Source organism: Charadrius vociferus, unplaced genomic scaffold, assembly GCF_000708025.1.
Source record: "Charadrius vociferus isolate BGI_N301 unplaced genomic scaffold, ASM70802v2 scaffold482, whole genome shotgun sequence".
Taxonomy (NCBI): Eukaryota; Metazoa; Chordata; class Aves; order Charadriiformes; family Charadriidae; genus Charadrius; species Charadrius vociferus.
The window spans coordinates 151,963-176,120 of NW_009647221.1; the positions used below are offsets into that span (position 1 = coordinate 151,963).

General features: G+C 40.3%; 2 protein-coding genes across 2 annotated transcripts in view; both read right to left on the reverse strand.

Annotated features, from left to right (window-relative positions):
* Nucleotides 1-133, reverse strand: part of RB1 (retinoblastoma 1) — an 87,215-nt gene extending 87,082 nt beyond the window's left edge. The window contains exon 1 of the mRNA XM_009879614.1: nucleotides 21-133. Coding sequence (XP_009877916.1) covers nucleotides 21-133 — 113 coding nt within the window. The remainder of the gene's footprint in view (nucleotides 1-20) is intronic.
* A 7,381-nt stretch (nucleotides 134-7,514) lies between these two features.
* The window catches only part of ITM2B (integral membrane protein 2B), a 20,137-nt gene continuing 3,493 nt past the window's right edge, over nucleotides 7,515-24,158 (reverse strand). Inside the window, exons 2-7 of the mRNA XM_009879615.1 lie at nucleotides 23,284-23,351; nucleotides 17,854-17,982; nucleotides 15,564-15,770; nucleotides 13,434-13,544; nucleotides 9,527-9,677; nucleotides 7,515-8,235 (exon numbers count right to left, since the gene is read on the reverse strand). Coding sequence (XP_009877917.1) covers nucleotides 8,147-8,235; nucleotides 9,527-9,677; nucleotides 13,434-13,544; nucleotides 15,564-15,770; nucleotides 17,854-17,982; nucleotides 23,284-23,351 — 755 coding nt within the window. The 3' untranslated portion in view covers nucleotides 7,515-8,146. The remainder of the gene's footprint in view (nucleotides 8,236-9,526; nucleotides 9,678-13,433; nucleotides 13,545-15,563; nucleotides 15,771-17,853; nucleotides 17,983-23,283; nucleotides 23,352-24,158) is intronic.

The window sequence follows — 24,158 nt, forward strand, 5'->3', positions numbered from 1 at the left end:
CCGGCAGCGTCTTCTCTCGCCCTCCCGGACTCGGTTTTATAGCCGAAGTGGGCCAAAGCTGAGGGCGCAGCAAGGGCAGGAGCGATGGCATTCGGTTGTAGGTGGCAGGTGGCGGAGGGAGGAAGGACGTCATGGTGAGGTGGTCAGCGCCGTTTCCTCACAAAATGAGCACTTGCAGCCTCGGCGTTAGAGATCCTCCAGGGTCCTTCTGTCACTCCAGAGGCGACAGCCCAGCTATTTCTGGTATTTCAAGTACTCCACAAACTGGAGGCAGTCGATACATCTTTGCAGTGACATGGAAAGAACCATAGACCTATCTATAAAAATAACTATACAGACGTAGAGCAGGACAGAAATTACAAATCGTTTATGACCATCTCTCAATCTGACATTCACCCGAATCCTAACTAAAATACTGCTTTTAACACTCTGCATTACAATTATGTTTAATGTAAGAAATTTTCCAGGCTTTGGGCATCTTCTGAATTTTAAGCCAATGAGATTCCAATCCCCGGTACCCTGATTCACAGATCTTAAAAATCTACTTTGTCGCCTACAAATCACATAGCTGCATTTAGAAGGCAGATGACTGCTGCAAATGAGCACATTTATGTTCCGATTTTTATGGTGACATCTTTTTCGAAAAAAGCAAAAATATTTGTAAGGAGTCTTAGTACATGCACATTTATCATTTGTCTGTAAAGCAACTAGTTTTAGTGAGATTGCTGTCAAAGCTCTGGATATAAAATAACAACATGAGTACAACTATGGTATACAATAAAAATTCACTAGTATTTTCAAGATTCACAGTATTGAGTTGTTCAGGCTTTTTCTTTATATTCATTAACTTATTTAAAAACAGGAGAACAGTCTATTTTTCTGGTTCATAATTGGAATTAAACCAATTACAGTAGAGTGAATACAGAACAAATGGGATTTCTGAGGCAAATCAAAGTACCTAAACTCAAAATTAAATGTTTGAGTAATAGACTAGTGGGATATAGACAATCCTTATGATTCTAGTAAAACACTGACAGAAACTTTACCCTGCTTCTAAGCACATTTAAAATACTTCTTGTGATCAGATTATACCAGATGCTGTGGAACGTTTGGAGTCTAGGACTGCATGTCGCCTACAGTTGCACCACAGACAACTAGGCAGATCTGCCAGCTTGGAAAAGTAAGCTAAAACCCTAAGCCACAGGTGAATCCGTTGCCTTCTCCTTCTCAACTGGCTTTAAGTGTGCAGAAGAATTTAAAACGAGAGCAAAGCATCTCAGAAAACTTGGTCACAGCCAGTGGAGGCCCTCCCAGCTGTCAGCGAGAACGAAACACACCCTCCTGGGTAGTTTCCCTCGCAGCTGCTTTAGCATGCTTTAGAGCCAGGCCCTGGATCATCGAAATGACAGGCAAAGAATTCGTATTGGTCTCATAACCCCCAGTGCATTAGTGCTTAGGGAACATCATATCCTTTTAAAGAGTTGACAACCAGCCTCAGTGTAAATACTAATTTTCTAAAATTGCTATTGTGCCAAGCACCTTCTCAAGTCAAATTTTATTCACCTTTTCATCAAACAAGGCACTTAGGGCTCCCCTCCATAAGCGTGTACAACCAAAATATAATCTCGGAACTCTTCCAGTTACAACTGGTGGGAGGAGAAGGGAGGCAGCAGATTAATCGAGCTACAATAACCTTGAATCCTCCATCCCAGAGCCTCAGATTTAGTAATTACATCTGAACTGCAGTAAGAAGACTTCACATGTATGTATGTATGTACTTCCAAAGAAAGGCACATGCATGTGTAAAACCATACGTAAATTGCTGTGCCTTTTTTCCCCCCTTGTTAGATATACTGATTTGAATGTTCTAATCCTTTATTTTAAAACGGTTTTATTTTAAATGGAGCCTTTGGGCTTTTGGAGTAACACGACAAAGGAAAGAAGAAAACCAGTTCTTACTGGGAAAAGAAAGAAAAAAAGGAAACACTGAAAGGTCAAATAAAGTAATAATGATAATTTCTCATCTGACCTGGCAATATCTTTATTCTAAACATCTTGCTACAACAGCTTTTAAAGTGTAGGTCATAGGCAGATGGCAGTCCTGACTCATTGTTTCCAGCTGCTAAACAATCTTAAGTAATTTTATTATCTTAATTTTTTTCACTTAAAACTGTTGCTATAGTTTCATGGTAATTGCCATTGGGAATAGAAGTCATGCATTCATTGCAAATAAAACCAAGCCTTTTTGACTCTTACTGCTCAGACAGGATAGAAGCTTGCAACTTTTTTAGTTCTCATAAAAATGAAATATTTGTGATGGGGAAACTTGATTTAAGTGGTCTACCAAGACTAGCTGCTTATTTCTGCATTATCACAGACCTGTACCGCTTAAGTTACAATTATAATAAAATCCGTTCTTCTGGAGATGCGTAACGGAAATCTACATACTAAACCCACTAAATTGGGAGCTGGCTGGTTGCGCCCCTTGTTGGTGAGCCTGGCCTCTAATTAAAGACTCAGTTCAAAATATGAAGGATAAAAGCCATTTCTAAAAGCTAATATTTCTACAGTGATGTAAAATCCATAGGGACCATGACAAACCTCAATTCATTGGTCTATAAATGGAGAGGTATTTGTTAGATGTTGCTTCCTCTAACAATTCAAAGCCTCTATATATATATACACATTATTAATAAAATATTTTCACTCCACATTTATACACATCTGTGACTTGCTCTTCACAGACCATTACGTAGTGCAGTGCTGGACCCTCAGATATTGCAGTGATGAGTTTAAGGATGGAATCTCTTGTCAATAAAGTGTTTGACCAAATTGCTAACGGGATCTGAAAGGACACTATGACTATTATTGCTGGATGGAGAAATGTCTGCACGTATATGATGCCTATATGCAAAACCTCAACCCAGTCCGTTGCACAGATACTTCTAGTTCTCTCCCTTTGAGATTAGAGAGGTTTTGTATGGATCAAAGTATTTAGACTAGAGTGTGACCTTTTTTCTCTTTTTACTCAGATAACTGTATTTATCCATTTATAGAAAATCATAACTACTTATAACTGTATAAGGACCTTATACATTGCATGTTCTCTGTAAGTGAAAATGGCTGTCAGAGTCATGTCTGCTTTACGAATTTGTGGTAGCATTGATGGCCAGGGTGCTAAAAAATAAAATCCTTGACTGATGCAATTTATCAGATGAAGCCCTAGTGCCATCAGAAAAAAAAAAATCATTGCTGGTACAGCTTTCTTTGCTTGTGGAAGGTGTCCAGACATTAGTACAAAACATGCCTTTGCATGCACAGCTGCATCGCACTTCATGTTTTGTCACACAGGTACCGTCCTGTGTGTGTCCAGCTGGCAAAGCCCTTCTAACCCCAAACATATTCTGCCTTTGGGGTGCACGGGGCATCCTGTGCCCCGTTTGCAGGGCAGTTCGTTTTGTTTGGTACCGCTAACTGGTAATGAAATAAAGGTCGGCAAACAAACCTGCCACAACCCTCTTGTTGCTTGCAATTACACGGCCACATTAATGACCCCATTGCGATCCCTCCCTTCCCGTCCTGCTCAGTCCCAGGTTCTGCTTCCTCTCTCCGCGTGAGAAATCGTGCTCTGACACAGGCAACACCCTGTCCTGCTGCTGGCGGTCTCCCCGGCGAGGATGTTTCCCATGCCTTCGCTTCCAAAATTTCCTAAGCCCACAAAAAGCAGAATATGCTCTACTGGAAGCAGTTCTCAGGAATCGAATTAATCTTAACCAACAACCCGAAAGCCAATTGAAAATTAGCAACCGTAGCCTATAGTGAGCAGACACAGGCATTTCTCTGAACTAAACCAACCCATGATCTAGTTTGTTTCTCTTTGTTAAGAGTGTGCCTGAGATTCTTTAGCATTCTTTACCAACTCATGGCAGTGAAAGACCCTAATTAGGTGAAAACATTTGTCTATAGTATTCCAGCAAAACTCGCAACGTGACAACAGTGCTACAGCCTGTTGCTTCTCTCGTAGTAGTAAAATATCCTCCTACAACTAGAACAAACAATGGCAGTAAGAGTACAGCTCTGCTAATATTTCAAAACCACAGGCTGCTGCTAACACAACCATATCAGACTTCCATCCTCCCACCCAATGTATACCAAGAGAAGCGTGTCCCACCTTTCCAGAGGACAATGCTACTCTCAGTTGATGGCTTTGATAAACCTCTCTTGGCTTCCACGGTAGTGATTCAGCTGGAAACAATCTTCTTCAAACAGATGAATCCAGCCCCTACTTTTTGTCTCTGCAAGTGTAACACATCTGCGTGCGTCACTTCAGCTAACCCCGCAGCTTCTCATTGCGCCAGATAACCAAACGCGTGCATTTTCTGCCTTGCAGGCCTTCATGCAAAAACTTGCCCTGTGGCTCTTTACTGAAGCTGCAAGACTTCAGTTAAGAGAAGGAGGGAAGACTTGGAGCTCTTATCACACTTTGCAAGCTCAGATCGTACACATCGGCTGGTGACGGTAGCCTGACACACGCAAAGACCTACCGAACATCAGAGGCTGTTTGGGACCCACGAGAGAGCAACACAGCGTCCTCCACCAAATAAACACGGTGGCATTGGATAGCTGCACTTCTCTGACTTTGCTACTTCAGTGACAAAGTGTGTCGTAGCATTAATTTTCTTTCCCACCAGGAGTTTTAAAAATATTTACAAAGATAATTGTCCAATGAGGTCATTTTTATATTAACCCTGTTCTGGAATTCATTGGGCTACAAATGTGGTTTTCGTCAGTACAGCACAGCCATGGTTGTTTATTATACTCTTTTTTTATTATTTAAAAAATATAAAAGGAAAAACGCCCAAGCAGCTCCTGGAGCTAGTTTTTTCCATGGATTTGTGTCCCATGCTTCACTGACTTTGTCTAAGAGGGCATAAGTTCCAACAGGAGCTTTTCCTGCACTCGGCGTGTTTTACGTCTTCTTCCCATACCAACTGCCTTGCATTTAATTAGAACCGGCACATGCTGGGACCATGCAAGTTTCTCCCTCCTTCCCCATGCTTACTTCCACATTACTGATAGAAATAAATTTCCCTCACCATTGAACAGGCTCAGAACTTATTAGTGACACAGGCATGCAGCATGGTCATATAAACCTCCTGTCTATAAGAACAAATACTTCTCCCCCACTTCCATCCCCCCCTTGTTATGGTTTGAGGAACCCACAACAACTTACTGTCATTTAGACAATGATTATGTCAACCGATGACCCCTCCCCACCCGGGAAGGGGAATTAGGAAAAAACAAGGAAACATGAGGGCTAAAATATAAACAGATTTAATACAGTAAGACTAAATAATTAACATTAATAGCACTAAAGAACCAATATTGATCCCAATAGCAATATAAAATATACAAGGATTATACTCTGCCAATTCTATCCGTAGGAAGCTGCACTCCCAGCAATGGACAACAAATGTCAGACACTGTGAGTGCTACAGCTTCGGGAGGAAGGGAAGGGCTCAGGGGTCCCACATCGGGGCAAGAAGTTCTCAGGATGGCTGTTATCAAGGGAGGGAGAGAGAACTCCTCAGCAAACTTTCTAATTTATACTGAATGTGGCATTCATGGTAGGAAATAATGCTGTTGGCCAGCTTGGGTCAAGTGCCCCAGTCTCACTCCTCCTCATCCCTGCCCCTGGCGAGCTCGAAAACACTGAGGCTTTGAAACCCACATCCCATAGCTGGCTATAAATATTTTCACAAATTCAGACACTGGAGTCTTCTAAAAGTGCAATTTTGCCAAGCATTAGAAGATAAATTAGTCCTGCATCACTCAAAGCAGGACACCCCTTCAGCAGCCTCATTTGCTGGTGTCTCCATTAAAGGTCACACCACAGACCACGAAGTTTCTTACCGAGTTTTATCTTGAAAACAAAGTTAAAGATGATGCGAAGCTTACTTAAAAATTAACAAGTTTCATGTTTAACTTACAGAAAATGGGAACAGTATGCTCACGAGAAGGTAGGAAACATGCTTAAAAGTACTTCAGCGTGAATCTCGCATCATATAGGGCTCCACAGAAAGCACTAGGAACTGCATCCTGGCGTCTATTTGACCTTTATTGCAAGCAGACGATTGCAACATCCTGAATGTCTGTAGCTGGCGTTTTCCCAGAGGGTTTTCCAGCTCGCTTACATCTACACCAAAGTGTAGCTATGTAAATATAATTTATACATGAGCATCTAACCTACATCTACGTGAGGCTTTACTTGATGTTCATGACTGCCATGCACCATCAAAAATGGATTTAAAAAGTCCAGCTTTGGGAAAGTTAACAATTATAGTTTTAATTTTTTATAAAAACAGACCTACACAAAGACTAAACTGTAAATTAAGCCAAATGCAGATGAAGGAAAAAAAATGTATTGTGTATTTGAGAAGCTTCCTTTAAAACAAATTATTTTATCTCGATCCAAACATTCACAATAGCAGGAAGCTGGATGATAGCATGTTTACAATTGTATAATAGCTCCAAACAGTAAAGCATCCTCCCACTATATTAAGAGAAGATCCTTTAAAAGATGAAAAATAAGATTAGGCCAAAGCCTCTTGACTGAATTAACCTAAGACAAAAGATTTGGACACCTATGATGCATATTATTTAAAAATTGGTTTAAATAGTTTGGGGTTTTTTTGCAAACAAATATGCAAATGTTCTATTAAACATTCCTACTTTCCTGAGAAATCAATGCTCAAAATATGGTCAGAAAGACAAGTCAGGTCCCATATGACAGAAGCTTAGAAGTAGATTTTGGGGGAGATTTTCCAGCCTTGTTTTTGAATGTTACTCCGTTTTTTCCTGTCCTGTAACTTTTCTTGCAACCAGCTTTGAAACAGCAGTTACGACGATGCATCTTATCCTGCGCTCCCCCCCTACAAACGTTGCCATTACAAAGATCCCAATCATATAAAAGCAAAAATCAAACTTGCTTTAGGAATAGCAGTTTTAAGTGTAAATGGCACGATACTGAATGGTATTAGCAGTAGTTGAGTTAGCTCCAGATTAACTGGCAACACTCAGCGGCACAGGACGTGCCATGACATGGATACCATGAAGTTGAACAAAGGAGAACGCGCAGTCCTACATGTCGTGAACGCTCCTGGCTCTCAGCTGGGTCAGCCTGACTCACGGCACGCTCTAGGGTACGTACGTCATTTGACGAATACTCAGGACAGGGATTTCAGACTAACAACGTGTTAAGTCAGCTTTGGATCTCCACTCTGATTGTATGTATTGTGCAAATATCAACCCAGAATTTAAGCAAGCAGCACAGTATTGCCTTTAGGTGAAAAAGGAATGGAAAGGCATCCTCCTTTGTTCATATTTCACTTCTCAACCACCACCTATTCTGTTTTATGATCTCGCTTTTAAAAATAGCACTGCAGGTAAAAAGCATGAATTTTAACTTCAACTGTAAGAGAAAACCCCAGTAATAGCAAAAGAAAACACAAGACTTTTAGACAAACAGGTTTATAAGATTTATTTTCCATTGCACATACATGGATTATATACAAGTTAGTAACATAAGTTACTTCTTAATTTTCTAAAAGATTGTTACAGCGAACACTTGCCATTTTAAAACATCGAGTCAGAAATCAATCTAAAAAGGTAAATATGACAATATTTTAAAACCAAAACAAATTGCACTTTGTTAGGGAGAGTCAAATACAGGTTTGTCTATATGCTGTAACAAACTATATAGCAGGTAATATTACAGTAAGAAGTAGCTCTTGCAGTCCATTTTTACATTAATAATCCTTTTCAATTTTACTTAATTAAAAACTGGTGGATATTTCAAAGACTTTCTCTTCTTCCTAGTATTCATCACATGAAATGCACTAGCAACTAAGTCTTTATACAATTGCTATTCAAATGTAAGAACACCACACCTGAAAATAAGGAAAAAAAACCTAAAACATACTGATTTTACATGTATCATGAGATGAAAAGTATGGGAGGTGTTCAGCAATAAAGCCCTGCCCACTACTTACATAAAAGAAGATCTTAAAAAATAATCACTGCACACAATACAAAGGGTGGGGTCATATTGTAGTTTTTAAGTCTCCTGAAACAGCAATATTCTTAATTACTGTTCACAGATGAGCGTTTCCATAGCAAACCTGTTCTCAAAGTGTCGAATCTTTCGGCAATTGACGGCTTCACGCTTCTGAATTCCTGTTAGTATTGGTAAAGAACAACAGAGGATAAACAGAAGAGGGGATGAGGTACATCACAGACATAATAGTTTTAAGTTTACTGTAAGATGTCATCAGAAATCAGAACTACCTCTCCTTAACCCCCCTTCTCAGAGGAAACACACGTAGGCACCCATTCATACTTCGAAAATCAGTAAGCGGGCAATGATCCTGAAGGTGTGGTGAACCAAATCACAGTACTGGTTTAGTTAAAACCAACCTGCCCACACCCGCACTGGCTAGTTTTAACCCTGATCAGTTCCCAGTCTCCCTCTCTGCGCATCTGTAAAAACACTCGTGGGGATGCGAGAGAGGGAACAGCAAAGAAACAAACCACCATAGGCAAAAAAGAGTAGACTGGTAGTATTTAAACAACATCGGGGAACTGGAGAAAGACAGAATTTAACCACATTTTAGCCAAACTAATGCTCACAGCCAACCTATGCTCATCGTTTTATTACCACAGGATCAACATACTGAATTTTAAATTGGATTTTGCTATTAAGACCTTTTCATTTTTAAACATTGTTCTAAATTATTTTTATAAAATGTATGTATTTTCCTTGTTTTCCCAAGCAGTCGGGTCCAAGCAATTAAACTGCTTCAGTGTGCACTTGCACATCACATACAGTTTAAAAAAAAAACAAAAAACAAAAAACCAAACAACAATAAAAAGAAGCAAGTCTGAGCAAAATCTGAGTGAAAATTTTAAGGCAGTGTTTAGTATCTTGTCAAGACTCTCCCAAACGATGTTTTTCAAACATTTTCCATGAAGGAGTACCAAGCCCTACAGTTCTCCTCTGAAGACAACTCTTACATTTCACTGATGCAAATAGGAAGACGTGGACTAATTTATAAATGGCTTTAATGACAAGAAGAACCTGCAATTCTGTATTTGGACTACAAAGCTACGGCTTCTCATATATTAAAGGGGTTTTTGGTTTTGGGGGAGTGGATCAAGAAACAAGATTAAAGACAAGCATCAATGAAAGCCTGAAGCCCAGAAAACATACCCATGTGCATGCACACGCACACACACACACCCCCTTCTCACAGCTTGTAGCTCACCAGGGCCTGGAGCACTTTTGCACAATAAAATGACTTATTTCCATACCTACACAGAAAATATCAGACGTACTTGAGCCCACAGAGCCGGTTATGGCAATAAGCAAACCCCAAGTCATACCTTTCAACACAATCAAGCCTATTTATTGAACTCAAGCGGCATTGAACTTTCTGCCAACACAAAAGCTCGCAGGAAGAACATTTACCTTTCACGGCTTCTTTGCGCTGTAGTTTATAGGTTTCCTTGCCACGGCAGAGGCGGTAAATAAAGAATCCCAGCTGATCCACATTTTCAATGCGATCAGTAACAATCATCTGTTCATGAATCAAATAGGACTGAGGCAAATATGTTCCAGCCTGTCAAACAAAAAATACAACAGCTCTGTCAAAAGCCATCTCTTTGTGGTCTAAATACACAAGAAACACTTTGCACTGTGTTTCTTTAATACGGCTGTGACATATCTTCTTTGAATTCTTTCAAAATATGTATTACTCACAGAATTTTATTCTAAATGTGCAAACATGACTGCACTGCAGAAATACATAACAATTATATTCAAAAAGGTCACAAAACTTCTACTGATGCATATGTCCACCGCCCTCCTGCTACAGTAACGTCAGTTTTCAGCAGAGGAGAAACGTTTCCCTCCAGGAGCACCCACTGCCATGGATCAGTCCCGCGCTTTTCATCCCAAGTTTTCACTTAATTAACAACAACCCGACAGACCTCAGTGGAAACTATTCCCAAATGGGAGCTGGCAGAAGCGTGCGCTACATGGACCATGCTCTACATGCTCCTGCTGATGAAGCACGCCGGCTGTGGTATGCTCCAGCTGCAGCCCACAGGGTTTGGGAAGCTCTGAACATATTCACAGCATGGGTCACAACTCAAGCCAAACACAAGACGAGACCATCTAACCCTGTTAAGTTATAATGGTGACTCCCACAATTGTTTAAACGGAAAGGTATTAGAAAGCCATGGTGATCGATCTGGTGTTTTAAGGCAATACACTGGAAAAGGGAAGAGCCAGGACAATGTGCAAAGGCTTCCCAAGCCTTTTCTAATCCCTTCAGTGTTGTTTTGCCGCAACTGAAGTGACGGAGGAATCCAGCTCTGTGCACACATCTGAAGATGCACATACTCAGTGATCAGCCGATTTCCTAATGCTGCCACTGAAATATCACTTTATTTAAGAAATCCTGTTAGTGCGATTCTTATTTATGGCAGTAGAGAAGGTGCTGCCTGCTTTCTAAAAATAAAATGATCACTTATTATGGAAACAAATTCAGCTTCTGGGGTGAAAGATCTCTATATTTTTGTTGACAATAAACAACTTGAAATTTCCATTGCAAAACAAGACCGTCTTTTTAGTCCAAGTGACATGTTGAGAAGCTGACTAAACGCTATTCTTTTCAGTAAAGAAAGAAAAGACTATTAAATTCAGTTTAAATTATGAAAATTTTCTTCAGCACGTACTATGAGGAAAACAACAGCAATTTTTTTTTTTTTTTTTTTTAAATAAGAGCTTTGAAGAATTCACACTCCCAAATTATCCCACTCATTATTAGGTAATTAAATCACTGTAAATTATTGTATCTTAACCCCTGGTCTCTCGAATTTCAGGAGAGCCTTCCAAGGTAGCCCCAGGGCAAAGCAGCAGTGCAGGGCACCCGCAGGGTGGGCAGTGGTGACTCTCCTGGGCCCATGCCCTCCAAACCACAGGACCTCCTGGACTCCCCCTCCCCGAATCTGTCCCTCTCAGCTCTCCTGGGGGGGGACAGGAGGAAGGGGAGCTCAGTGCAGGAATCTCCTCCCCTCGGCTGCTGCAGCAGCAATTACCCGTAAGCACTGGGATCCAGGATGGCCACAAATGTCATCATCGTCTTTTGAGACATCCTGTGCATCGCATACGGTTAAAGTTGGCCAGTTGGCTCAACAATGGGAACGAGGTGGATCAACAAATATACCCGGGTTTCAGCCTTGCTTCTCAAGAAAGGAGGCCTTTCACTGTCTGTATATTTAAGCAAACTCTATCAATATTTAGAAATGTGGTTCTTTAGGCTAAAATTATGGCTTCTCTGAAAAAAACAAAAACACCCACAAACCAAAAAACAACAACAAACCACAGCCCAGAGCACCTCCATTTTCATAAAAAGCCCTCTGCATATATTCAGAGCTCATTTTAATGAAACGAGCACTTCAATTTCATACATTTTTTTCCTTGTGCAACCAGTGTGACTGCAGGACAGTGAAGTGAAGTGTTCAGGGGAATCACATAGCACTTATTTACTCACTTTGTGCATCTGCAGAATAGTTTCCCAAATTTCAGTTACAAAACATTTAGCCTGATCTTCTGAGACATCAAATGCCCACAGCTTTTTGTTACTACAATGAGAATTAAACAGATGCCTCATAAAATTAGGGCACTCACTGTTGGGGACAACGATCAAAACAGTTTGCTTTTGCACAGATTTTCAATTAAATGCACGATGCCTGGTTATCCTTTTACTTGTAAACCAAGCATACTTGATTTAGTAGTAATGACAAACTAGGAAATTAACAGATTTTAATAGTGGAATTTGCGTGAACTAAAAATGGAAACAAACCAACATACACAAAGTAAAAAAACACGGGGTCACTGAGTTTTACAGACACCACCTCATCCTTATGTACAGGAAATGAAAGTGTGGTTTAATAGCCAGTCTCAAAATAGGCAGCAAAAAAAGCAGCAGAGAACTTACTTGTGAAGTGATTTTTCACAAGAAATTTATTTATATACATGAACCACTCAGAAATGGCTAAAATGGTTTCTAGAGTCCTAATTCCAAAGTTTTCTTTGAAAGATGCAAACCCAAAGATGATATTAACACTTCTAAAGTTACAAAAGCCCAGTAAAATAAAATTTAAAACACTCTTCCCAAATCTTAGACAAGTTGGCTTATCAGCTCTCTTCCCCACCAGGAGTGTTCTGCTGTTTTGTAAAGAAACCAGAAGGATGAAAAACAAGCTAAATCCTCTTTAAACTTGCATTAAAAGCATACGGATGTAAGAGTTAAAGAAAAAGATAAAGATGATTCTTATTAAATTAGTAAGAGACTCCATTAGATTATCTACTTTGGCCTCCTCGATTTCACAGGCCATTTCGTTTCACCCAGTTACTACTACTAACGGGAACAGCATGTCCCCATGGCAGCGACAAGCCAGTCAGCACCAGCACCGCAGGACAGGCAGCAGTGTTCAATTATCAAACCCCGCTGGGAAGCAATTAGGAGCTCCCACAACATTATACTGAAAACTCATGTTCAGTTGTTCAGTGATTGTAGTATCTCAGTCCTTTCCACAGTCTTCGTTTTTAAAGACAACGAATCTTGTTCTGAAGACCTGGTGCTCACAGAACCAGGAATCTGACTATAGTAAAACCCCTCTCGCTTAAATGGGCTTTGCTAATAATACAATCCAAATTTTGACCACTCCTACAACCCCCCCCCGGAAACAGAAAGATCCATCTTAAGGCTGCTGGAAGCCTCGTGAACTCACATCCAGTGCTAGTCCATCACACCCAGTGCCACATCTAATCTCCCTGAGCACGCAGAGCGGATTCAACACACCTCACGTACATCGCCCACAAGCCACTGGATCCGTTCAAAGCAGGGGCCAACCCCAGCGACCTGTGCTTTAAGCAATGCCCACGTTAAAAGGATTTCCCAGTATATATCTACTTTAAGCCTCTCAGCTAACCAGTCTTACTTCAGTGCATACATGCCTTAGTCACAATGGATTATAAATTAAAAAACACAGACTACTATTGAAGAGTCTAGGTACACCATACACCACATCTACATAATTTTGTCAGTCCAATTTGTAGCATCGAAGAAAGAATGAAATCAGGTTTGTTTTCCTCCAAATTAATAATTCCTTTATGATCACAGTTAATTAGGAAGGTTTTAGATTTTTTTCTCTCTTTGCAAAGATCTCTAGTGATCAGCTAACTTTCTCACACGTGCACCTTATGTGAATGTCAGCGTTCTGGGGGGAAAAAAAAAAAAAGAAAAAGAAAAAGAATTCTCATTTTTCCCTGTCTTCAGAACAAATTACTTACTATTTAACCGTACCTTGATGTTGATGAGCAGCTCCAGGAAATTTTTTGGCGGCATAACTACTGAAGTGTTCAGGGGAATCACATAGCACTTATCCAGGCTAAGGTCAAGATAGGCAGTGAGTCTCTGTTGAGGAAATATTTATTTTCATCAAAATAACGAGAACATTGGGAAATTCACATACAGACTTTGCTAAACTGCTGTTGCCTTGTGTTGTTCTTCAAATCAGATTCGCTATAAAGTCTGTCCAACAAAGTCCAGTTTGAGGGTAGGTAAATGCAGAAATAAAAGGCAGTCTTAGTTTAAATCTGTGACAGGAATTTGTGCGAGGCAGCAGGTGATAAGCAGCTCAAATGCACTACAGTAATGAAATTACAAAAGGTGTATCTGAGCTGTTAGGGAATCAAGTACAGTATTCATTTATTCCTAGTGCCTGCATGTTGAAACAACAGGGCAACAACCTTGCTTCAATATCCACGCTTTTATATCTTGCTATAGTGTAAAGGGGAAATGCTGCTGGTAAGAACAAGATAATGGAAGGAAAAAACAGTTACAGGTAATGCAACGAAAACCCTTTTATTTTCAAAAATTCAAAAATACTACTGACTTGAAGTATTAATGTTTATTCATAGCCGAATTATTATCTTTGTAGTACCTGAACTGCAATATTTGCCATTATTTGATAAAAACAGAGATATAAAAGCCCAGGGAATTATCCTGATGAATCCTGAGGCTCAGTTCGCTGAACTGTTTTACTGCATCTGTTCTTGCTAAACAAGATAGTCTCTCAAGCCACCGAAAGCTCTATATGCGGATGTATATAAAATACCGAGCACCAAGAGACCGACAGTGAAAATAGGACCAGGACAGCAATCATGAGTGAAACTAATCTCATTACATGGGAGTCAGTGCTGTGTCTATGGCAAATGATTCTTGCACTGACCTTTAGAGCAAAGCCTGTAACCCATTAAATCAGAAAGCAAATTTCTAATATTATATTGTTCCTATTCACTTCTTACATACCACTTCTTTTTTTTTTCTGGTTTTCCCTCTTTAGAAGCTTTGCTCTAACTCTTAACAGAAGCTCCCTAAATGTATTCAGGAATATTTTTAAATGACATAGCTCAAGCAAGCAATGTTTTCCTCCAAGTCTGGTTATGAATATTTGATACATAGCACTCATTTTGCCTGGAAAACTTTAAACTCTGAAGTTCGCATAAAAAAATAAGACATTTCCCCATTCTTCTTTTTCAGCTTTGCTTAAAAAAGCTGTTCAGCGAAGTATTCAAATGTTCACAGAAATTTAGCTTCCTGAAAACCTGCTGTAGAACATTTCATCGCTATCAGACAGCTTCCGTCAGGCTGATACAGAAAAGAAGGGCTTCTAATTGTTTTACAGCTGTCGTTAATACCAAGAGCTGTAGGCCTGTCAACTGCCTTAGCAAAAATTTATTACTGTGATTCCTATCAATCAAATTTTCTACAAAAAAAAAGGGAGAAACAGCTAAAAGCGCGTCGAAACAGTGGTTCGGTGCCTTTAGGAACCAGAGTAGCCTGCGGCGCACAAGGAAAATTTAGCTTCTGCTAGGCTTCCTACGGCATCTGGAAAACGAGCTGTCTTCCATGGTCCGTCAGCTGGTCGCTTCCTTCCCTTTCTGGTGCTGCTTTGGGGTTTTTGAGCCCTGCTACCTCTGGGGGTGCTTGAACATAGCTAGTGATGTCAGACGCCATCAGCCCCTGCAGGCTGAGGTCAAAACTATGATGGCCCGTTTCTAAACTTCCCTCGGCACCACAGCAGTTGGTCAAAGTCCGACTCGGTGGACTAAGCACAGCAAGATCTATATTCTCTTTACTTCCTCATACTGAGGAAAAGAAATAGCTCTAACATTTTTCCCTTTCTAAAAACAGAACTGTATTTGCAAACGGTGGTTTACATACTGCCTCATGATGATTGTATAATGCTGTACTTTGTATGCCCGGTTAATAATTGCTTGCAGCCTGCTGCTGATCACAACATTTCTGCTGCCTCCTCCACCCTCTGCTTTCCCCCACCACAATAATTAGGGAGTACATTTATCAGGATGACCGAGAGGGAGCATTTTTTGAGTTTTAAATACTTCCAGCTTCTTCAGAAATATTTCTTACCCGGTGGAAGTCATGGACAATATCAGCAGGATCGCTATCAGCAAATTCAGGGACTGGCACGCTGATAAACTCAACATCTTCCTCCTCCAGGATCTGAATGTTTTGCTCAATCGTGTGGTAGCGAGCACTCTGAGCCTCCGCCCCAGGCTCAGGTAAACTTAAGCCGTCTTCAATGTACTTTATTCCACAGAAATACACACCACCCTGCTAAAAATAGTAAACAACACAGCCACAAAAAACATCAGTAGCCTTGTTAGAAGTTTAAAACTAATATTCTCAAAGCACTGTGGAGAAGAAAAACTTGTCAGACTAGATGAAATGTTTTCCCTTTAATTGGATTCATACACCAAAGTAGGAGCCAGCTGCTACCTACAATAGGACCATGGGTAAAACCTTGATTGTACTGAACCCAGAGGGAGTCATTCACTGGAAGTGAAGGAAAACAGGATCCCAAAAGCAGGTTTTTAAAATCTAGCCTTCTATTTTGCATCCATTATCTGTGGCACTTATTTTTAGAACAACAATGAAGTTCCTACACCTATACCCATGCATATTATTATTAAATTATGATTTAACTGCAGTCAATAATTACAATTTAAGACACTGAAACTGATCATCCAAATCACAACTCTGAATTTGGTCCAGCGTGCAGCAGGGGGTTGGACCAGATGACTTCAAGAGTTTCCTTCCAACCTTAATTATTCTGTGAAGTTGCTTAGTTTTGCAAGGCTTCAGAAGTTTTGGAAGTCAGTTTCTAAAAGAAATTATTTTTTGTTTTGAACAGTTTTAAAAGACAAAAAACTAATTAAAAGAAATTAAAACAACCGATTTGGGTCCTTCTATCACAGTATACATGGCAGTTACCTAAGTGAAGTGTAAAATAAAGCCCTGAGTCAGAGGAAGTCATACACCAAATTTATAGGCCAGACAGTTTTAGAAACATACAACTTATGCATATGCACACGCCATCACTTTAAAGTTTTACGTCGGAAACATGTCTTCAGTGCAATGTTACCTCAATTCTTCAATGTTTCCTTCCACCCAGATTTGACTCATGAACAAGTACCAGAGGTTTCAACTAAAGGGCACTTTCGATTTCAGCTAGCTGGCAGGTGAAAGGTGGAGCACTGTGGTGCTAAGCGTGGATGAAACATGTGTTAGTAATACAGCAGGCCTTCAGCTGCTCTGAGCTCGTTAATCCACCAAGATATGCTATGCTGTTTAAGCATCGTTTGCAACGCCACTGCTCCCCTGTAAATTAGGTTAAGGCGCTAGCCAAAGAGACTAGAGCAAGTTCAGCGGGAAGATCTCATGTTTAACCACTCTGCCTTCTACATTAGCAGCTACTAAAATGGCAGGGGGGGAATAATCCTGGTAGCAGGGACAAGAACGCAGAATTTCTGCCTTATAATTACGTGCGCTAACCAGTGGGCTAGAAGGATTCATGTTTTGGTTATATTCTCCCTTTCTGACCCTGTGAATCTTGCAATCCCGGCAGTTTTTGAAGGAGGAAGGGTGTGCTCACACCTCCTGGGCAACAGCACAAGCACATCCACTGCTGCCCAGTGACGATTCCCCTCCGAGGAACACAACATTTAACTCAGATTTCCCATGTTTCAGGTAAATGCTCCACTTCCCTGGCACCACTGCCTTCACAGGGCTCCTCTTGCAGGAGTGCCATTTGTTAAAGACTGAAAATACGTTTTGTCAGAGGTCTGATCTTGTCAGTGTGGATTAGACTTGACAGAGCATGTTATACCACGTTGACTGTGCTTCTCCTCAGTCCCCTGCAGGGCTTCTTTTTCTCATCCCTGTGGAAGCTAGGAAGGAGGAGAGCCACTGCCCTGCTTTGACAAGCAGTCCCTTTCCTGTGCATTAGCAGTACCGCATGCCTCTAGGAAATCGGGGGTCAAACAAGGAGGCTTTCAAGGGGTTAACCTACCTCCAGCATTCAGCACTGCCAAACAGGAGAGCCGGCAGGTGAAAATCTGGGGCACCGCTGGTGTTCCTAAACCCAAGTCCTACTTAGATATAATCCTTTCTCTGCAAAGTAAGGTTTTCAAAAGCATTGCTCCCTTTTATTTGCCAGCTTCACTCCCGCCCTCCTCTGCCGATAGGTAACTTCAGGGCAGGCCATACACTTTGCCTTTAGAAAAACTGAAGATTTCGAAAGATAGAAACGGGAGCGGCAAAGCTATGTGGTTTAGCCTGTTGTTGCTCTTCCCTCTTCTAAACGTAAAGCTAACGGAGAAAAATGCAACCCTCCCATAAGAACATGTATTTGGCTTACCTGGAATGCAAAATATTTGTACAGATAGGCACCACCCAGGATCACACCAGCCAGCATAAAGGCCAATCCGAAGCACATGCACCAGCACCAGGCTCTCCTCTGCCCAACAGGCACAGCATCCTCAGGGTCCTGCAATGCATCAGAGAGACCTTCAACACAGTGTTCCCAACACACATATGACAGCAGAAACTTCAGATCCAGCAAGTACAAACATTGCATCCATCAGAAAAGGCTATACACAGTTTAGCACAATTGTTTGGAAACATATTTTATTTGGTAAAGCTTAAAATAAATCTATTTAAGCTGAGGTTTAGGAAAATTTGTATTAACAGTCACTTTTCATGCCATCATCCCCGACTAAAGCAGCAGACTTAAAGAAGAGAAAAATATAACAAAATCTCCCGAGACACCTAATAACACACAGTGAGCCTCTTTACAGGCTGCAGACAGAAAAATACCCATTCTCAGGCAACCTCCATGCAACAACAGCAGAGCGAGGAAGTCAATTCAGAAAGGTCAGATTCTTTTTTATCTTGGTATATGCAATTTAAGTGAACCTGAAGAACCAACAAAAGATCAAAGGTAACAAGAAGAGCAAAACATATCATTTTCTATGTTGTTCCATCAGGATGAGAGAGACTTTACCACCTCTTTGCTGGCAGAATAATAAGAAAGGGAATGAAAAAAAGATGCTTCATAAGTTGTAGTTAAGGAAGCTTTCTGCTCTAAGACAGTGTTGGCCATGCCTTGCTATCTGCTGTGCATGTTATGCTAAAGGAATGACAGGATGTTTCCACTCTGGGGCACTAGTTTGCATAACCATGCAGTCCCCACAGGCATCCTAAGCAATAAACTGCTGCTTGCAAAATCTTTCCTCTATCAGCCACACCACAATCCTCTTTCCTCCCCAAAGTGTTTGCACAACTCACATCAAAAAAAAAAAAAAATTTCCAACCAGAACCCCCCCCATCTTTGAGTCACCCTCTTCCAAACCACGATAATCTGGGAAAATCTCAGAATTCAAATAAATACAAAGCAATTCATTACCCCTCTGCAATCAGAAAAACAATAGGGTAGCATAATGACCAAGGCGAAATCATTACAGCCAAATAAACAAAAAACCCCAAACCAGAAAACGGACAACGAGTTTGAGGGAAGCGCTTGAGAAGGCACAGATAGAAATAGTTGTCAGTCAGTGTTCTGCCTCATGTGCTTGAGCAAAGTTGTGGGTGTAGTCCCCACGATACCTTGGTCCAGTGGGGAAGGAATTCCCCTCATCTGTCCAAAGCTATCTAAGCAAGCCTGACACCAAATGGAAAGGGGACCTTTCCTGTAAATGGTGGGGAGAAAGAGGCGCTTCCTGAGAATGACTCGTCCCAACCATCTCTGAAAGGGAGAAGTCTTTTGGAAGGACTTACTTCTTTTCACTGATTATAGTGGGAAATTCCTTGGTTAACAAACTAGCTACCTAATTCATATGTAGCTAAAATTAGGTGATGTGAAACCCACCTTTATAGCAGGCTGCAATTATCTTTCATACAGAAGTGGCAATGCAGCTTCTTTGCCAGGCAACCACTGCCAAAATCTGATTCAGAAATATTTAGAGTCAAACTGAAGATATTTCACAGATTTTGTTTTACATTACCTGCAAACCACCACAGTAGATCAGACTGTGAAATCTCCATCTTTGGAGGTTTTCAAGACTCAACCAGACAAAGCCATGGCTGACCTTGCTGTGGCAACCATCCTGTTTCTAAAGGAAGGTTGGACCAGATGACTTCCAGAGGCCCCTTCCAAACAGCATTTCTGGGATACGTTGTATGTTACTCAAGGCTTTGCATGATACTGCAAAGTGAGAGTGGCTAGAAAATGGTTGCTGTGGACTGAAAAAGCAGAATAAAAAGACAAGTAACAACTTTTAAAAGTATTTACATTATTAATTATTTAAGGAATTCACTGTAAAGAATCCCAGGATTACTAGCTGTGTGGTTTTTAACCTGGCTGTTTGCAAAGACCGAGAATAGAACATAATACCCATGGTAATCTAATTAACTTTCAGGTCAGGTTAAGATTCACTGTGGATTCTTCTATAAATCATCTCAATTATAAATCTAAACCAGGTAAAACAAGGAATTTTATTTTTATGTTGCCCCGTATCATTAGGTAACTATTTCCCTAGATATTTTAACACATAGAGGACACTCAACTGAAACTTTTTTAAATAGCTGTCATTTAAACTCTTGTAAGTTAATGTGAGAAAAACCGATAGCAAACTGGCTCTGGGATACAATGCCAAAATATTCCCTAGTGAAGAATATAAAGAGTATCTTTATTCCTTCCCAGTGCTCCTTTTTTTTTTTTTTTTTTTTAACTGCAAGCAGAATTATCCATTAGTGGAACCGCTGCCTCTTCCATTTTTACATCAGAAAGACTTACAAAATATGCATCTGGGAAATGGTGCAGAGGGCACACACAGCGTGAATATCTACCTGGAAAGGGGGATTAATGTTGCATTAATTTTGCACGGGCCACAAAAATAACCAGAAAAAGGAAAGTAACTTTTACACTTTTACCATGCTAGAAAGAACCCGAAGGACAAGTTTATCAGTATTCTACCCTAAATAAGTTTGCTTTAATGTACAAGATGACAGATGTAAACAATACCTTTAATACAACTCTTTAATCCTCTACCAGCAGCTAAATTTTATCCTTATTATTTCTGAAGGCATCCCTAATGGTGGCACAGTAACATACTTTGCATTTGTAGCTGCCTATTGCATTGAGTTGTCCACAGCCTACTGCACACCAAATTTACAGCAAGAGTTCAAGCCCAGTTTAGCCTCTTGCTTAGGACAGTGGATGAAAGTATTGCCCCTCAGTACAGAGGAACCACAAGGATTAGGTAACACTGAAAACATTTTATGCTGTTGAAGGAGAACACAGAATTGGTTTCCTCTTCTGAATCTGAAAACTAAGTACACCATCAAGCAGTTTAAAACCACCTTAAATTAAAATATTATAAATAACCTACTGAAACTAAATTATACTCATATTAGTAGCTGTCCCATGGCTAAGCTGGTTAAGCTTTTGTATTGTTGCCATGACAGCTTAGTTTGGGCTGAACTGACCCAAAAGAATAATTCATTCCTCGCTATATAAATCTGACCCTCTGCACTGCAAGAGAAGAAAGTGTGATGGATGCACACCCTCCTTCCAGGTGACTCATGTTCTGAAAGAAAAAACATTAAGTGAAAGCGGATCCCCGAGAAGAGGGACAGTGCTGAATTAGCGCCTCTTCCCGCATAGCTACAAGGGTACTTTGTTCCCAGATAACAGCACTGGCTTCTGAAGCCAGAGCACAACATGAGACTGCAGCCCTCACTGACTAATTTTTCTCTAGGTCAGCTTTCCACGGCCAGAGGTATCTGACAAAAGAAAGCATCATGTACTTGAGGTGAAGACTGACCTCTAAAAATATTCCTCTGCTTTTGTGGGCAGCGATAATTAATCATGGCTGTTCCGGTCCTTTTCTTTCCCCTCTTCTGCTTCATCCCTGCCCCGTGTACTTCCAACTCCCTGGTGAATCCTCAACTTTAAGATGATGCCACAGAACTAATCTCTGATGCAGAATGCCTTAGGAGGAACTGGATGCAAGCCCAATACTGGCTTGTTTCCCTTGATGAGCTGATTGTTCTAATTGGAAAACATTTGATTAGCCTGTTTCCCATGGACAAGACATGAAACAGAAGCATCTCTCTGCCACTTGTACGCTAAATCCTACAGTGTTAAAATTAAACGGCTCAGAACTTCCCGACCTGAATAGCTTCAAGCTTTGCAGGAACAATTTTCCTGTAGATAGAAAATGTGAAATATTAAATTCTCTCTTATTTGAGATATAAAGGTGTTGGCAAGATTCTCTCAAATTGGTGGTCTTCTCACAAAGCAGTTGCAAGATGACTGCAGTTTTGAGTAAAGACCCCTTCATCAGTGACTGCTGCAGTTCATGTAAAGCCGCCCTTTGTCTTGTTACTGGAACCATGAAACACTTGGGAGATGGACAAAATGATACCACAAACTATTTGCCAAAGCACCTCTCAATTACAGAGACAGATATCCTCACAAAAACGTATTTACGACAATTAGCATTAACTGTCCCAGAGTGGACTGAAAGAAAAAAAAGTTAATAACCTCTAAATCTGCAAACATTAGCAGTTATTAAGGGCTACTGGCCATACATTCTCTTGCTCTTTTCAGTTCAATTTTAATGCTACTTTTTTCTTCTTTAATTAATTGCTGAATTTCAGAAGCACCAAATTCATGTTTGAGGCAACATCACAAAATTCTTCTAAGAAACTTCAATACTGAGTCACAAATGTGTATAATTAGACTTGATAATTACTTAGATTTTCCCCTTGTGGCTTTTTGTACATAGTGGAATATAATTGCTTTAACATTATGAAAGTAAAGCAGTCTAAAAACTTATAAGGCATATGTCTAGTTCATATTAAAATGGGCGAGAAGATTATCAGACCTTGTTCCATTGCAGAAGTTAAGCACACATCAATTACATGATTTAAAAATTATATGAATAGGTAAAAATAGGTTAAAAAATCATATGAATAGGTAAGAGTCCACTTAAACCAGATACAATGGATGTGCTTGGATATGCTTTGGAGAGTCCAGAATATTGCATGACTGTTGTGCACCTATGCAAAAGATAATGGCCCAAATTTAAAAATAGGTACAATAGCATTAAAAATAATTTTGGGAGGGGGAAAGGTCTCTCAGAACCAACATGAAGTCTTTGATCCACAGAGAAACCAGATGCAGAGTATTACTGAGTATTACAAACACTGCTAAAAATGTCTGCAGCATAATACACAAACCGTCCATAATTATAGAACTGAGAATAACATCTTATATATATACATACACACACACACACACACAAAAGCTTACAAATAGTGTGGGTAGAACTGGCTGGAAGCTGTTCAGAATGGTTTTCTTCCAAGGTCCTTTGCATGCCAGTTAGCTCACACGGATGGACAGAACGCAGTGGGGCAGACTGAGCTTCCTAAAGGCAAATATTGACCAACTGCAGCTTTAATGAGTGGCATGAGGAAAGAGAAGTTAATGATGACTCCCTGAAAGTGTTTTTTAATGAGGGAGGCTAAGAAGTCTTGAAATAAAATACCGACCAACGGCTGTATAAACTGAATTCTGTTGGTCAGGCTTGCCTGCTCTGACTTGTAAATCTGACATCTGTAGAAAATCCTCCCAAAAGACAGTCAATTTAAAATGAACTCAATTTAGAAAGAGGCCTGCATTCCTCCCATGGTATTCCTGCCTGAAGACTGCTCCAAGCCTGGTATTCTATTTATTACTTGTTGCAGATGGGAAATTAAGGCAGGCTTTTGCAAGACTCCTTACTTGGCAGATGCTGCGAATCTGGAAGGCCATCATACTGATCTGCCTCTCAAGCAGCAATTTTATGCTTCCTAATAAAATTAAATTTAAATTTTAAGTACAATGATCTTTTAACTTGCTAGTTGGAAAAACAGACTCTGTATACAATAGATGCTTCAGAGATCTCTCGCTTATCACAAGGAGTGACGTATTCTTTCTACGCAGATGATGAAGCCTGAAAACAAGCTATGGTTGTTTATGTACAGTTGATATCTGAACACTGCAAGCCCGCTGTGGCAGCACTGCCAGTTCCTCTTCTGTCAAGATGGACAGGGACTTGTCCATCTGGCCAAAGGCTCTCTGCCCAAAAACCAGACTTTAGTTCTGGTGTTGCTTGCTGCAGTCACGTAGCTTGGATAACCAAGGAGATTAATTAATTTAAATTATCTATGAGACCGTTGCTACTATTAACCTCTTCCTGTATTTCTACTATCTATATATGTTCTATAGAATAACATTGTAAACACAAAATCTGTTGTACAGCACTAGGAAATCCAGCAGCGGCTAGAATATACATCCCAAGAGATTTCCAAAGTTCAAAGTCCGAGGTCATTTTCATATTAGTTGAATGCTACCTTTCACCAAATAATAGGTATGTTTTATTAAAAAATGAGGCGTCTGTCAAATGACTCATTTCATGGTTCAAATGTCATAACCATCGTGGAATCAAAACATTAGTATAAGCCAACAGCTCAAGATAATCTTAAAAAGGGAATCAGTGCTGGCGGATAGGAAGGAAGTTGCATGTATCGGGAAAGATGGAGGTGAAGAGAGAACAAAAAACAGGCAAGAAAAGGGGCGCAGGAAATAAAACTAGAGAGAAACATGGTGAAACATGA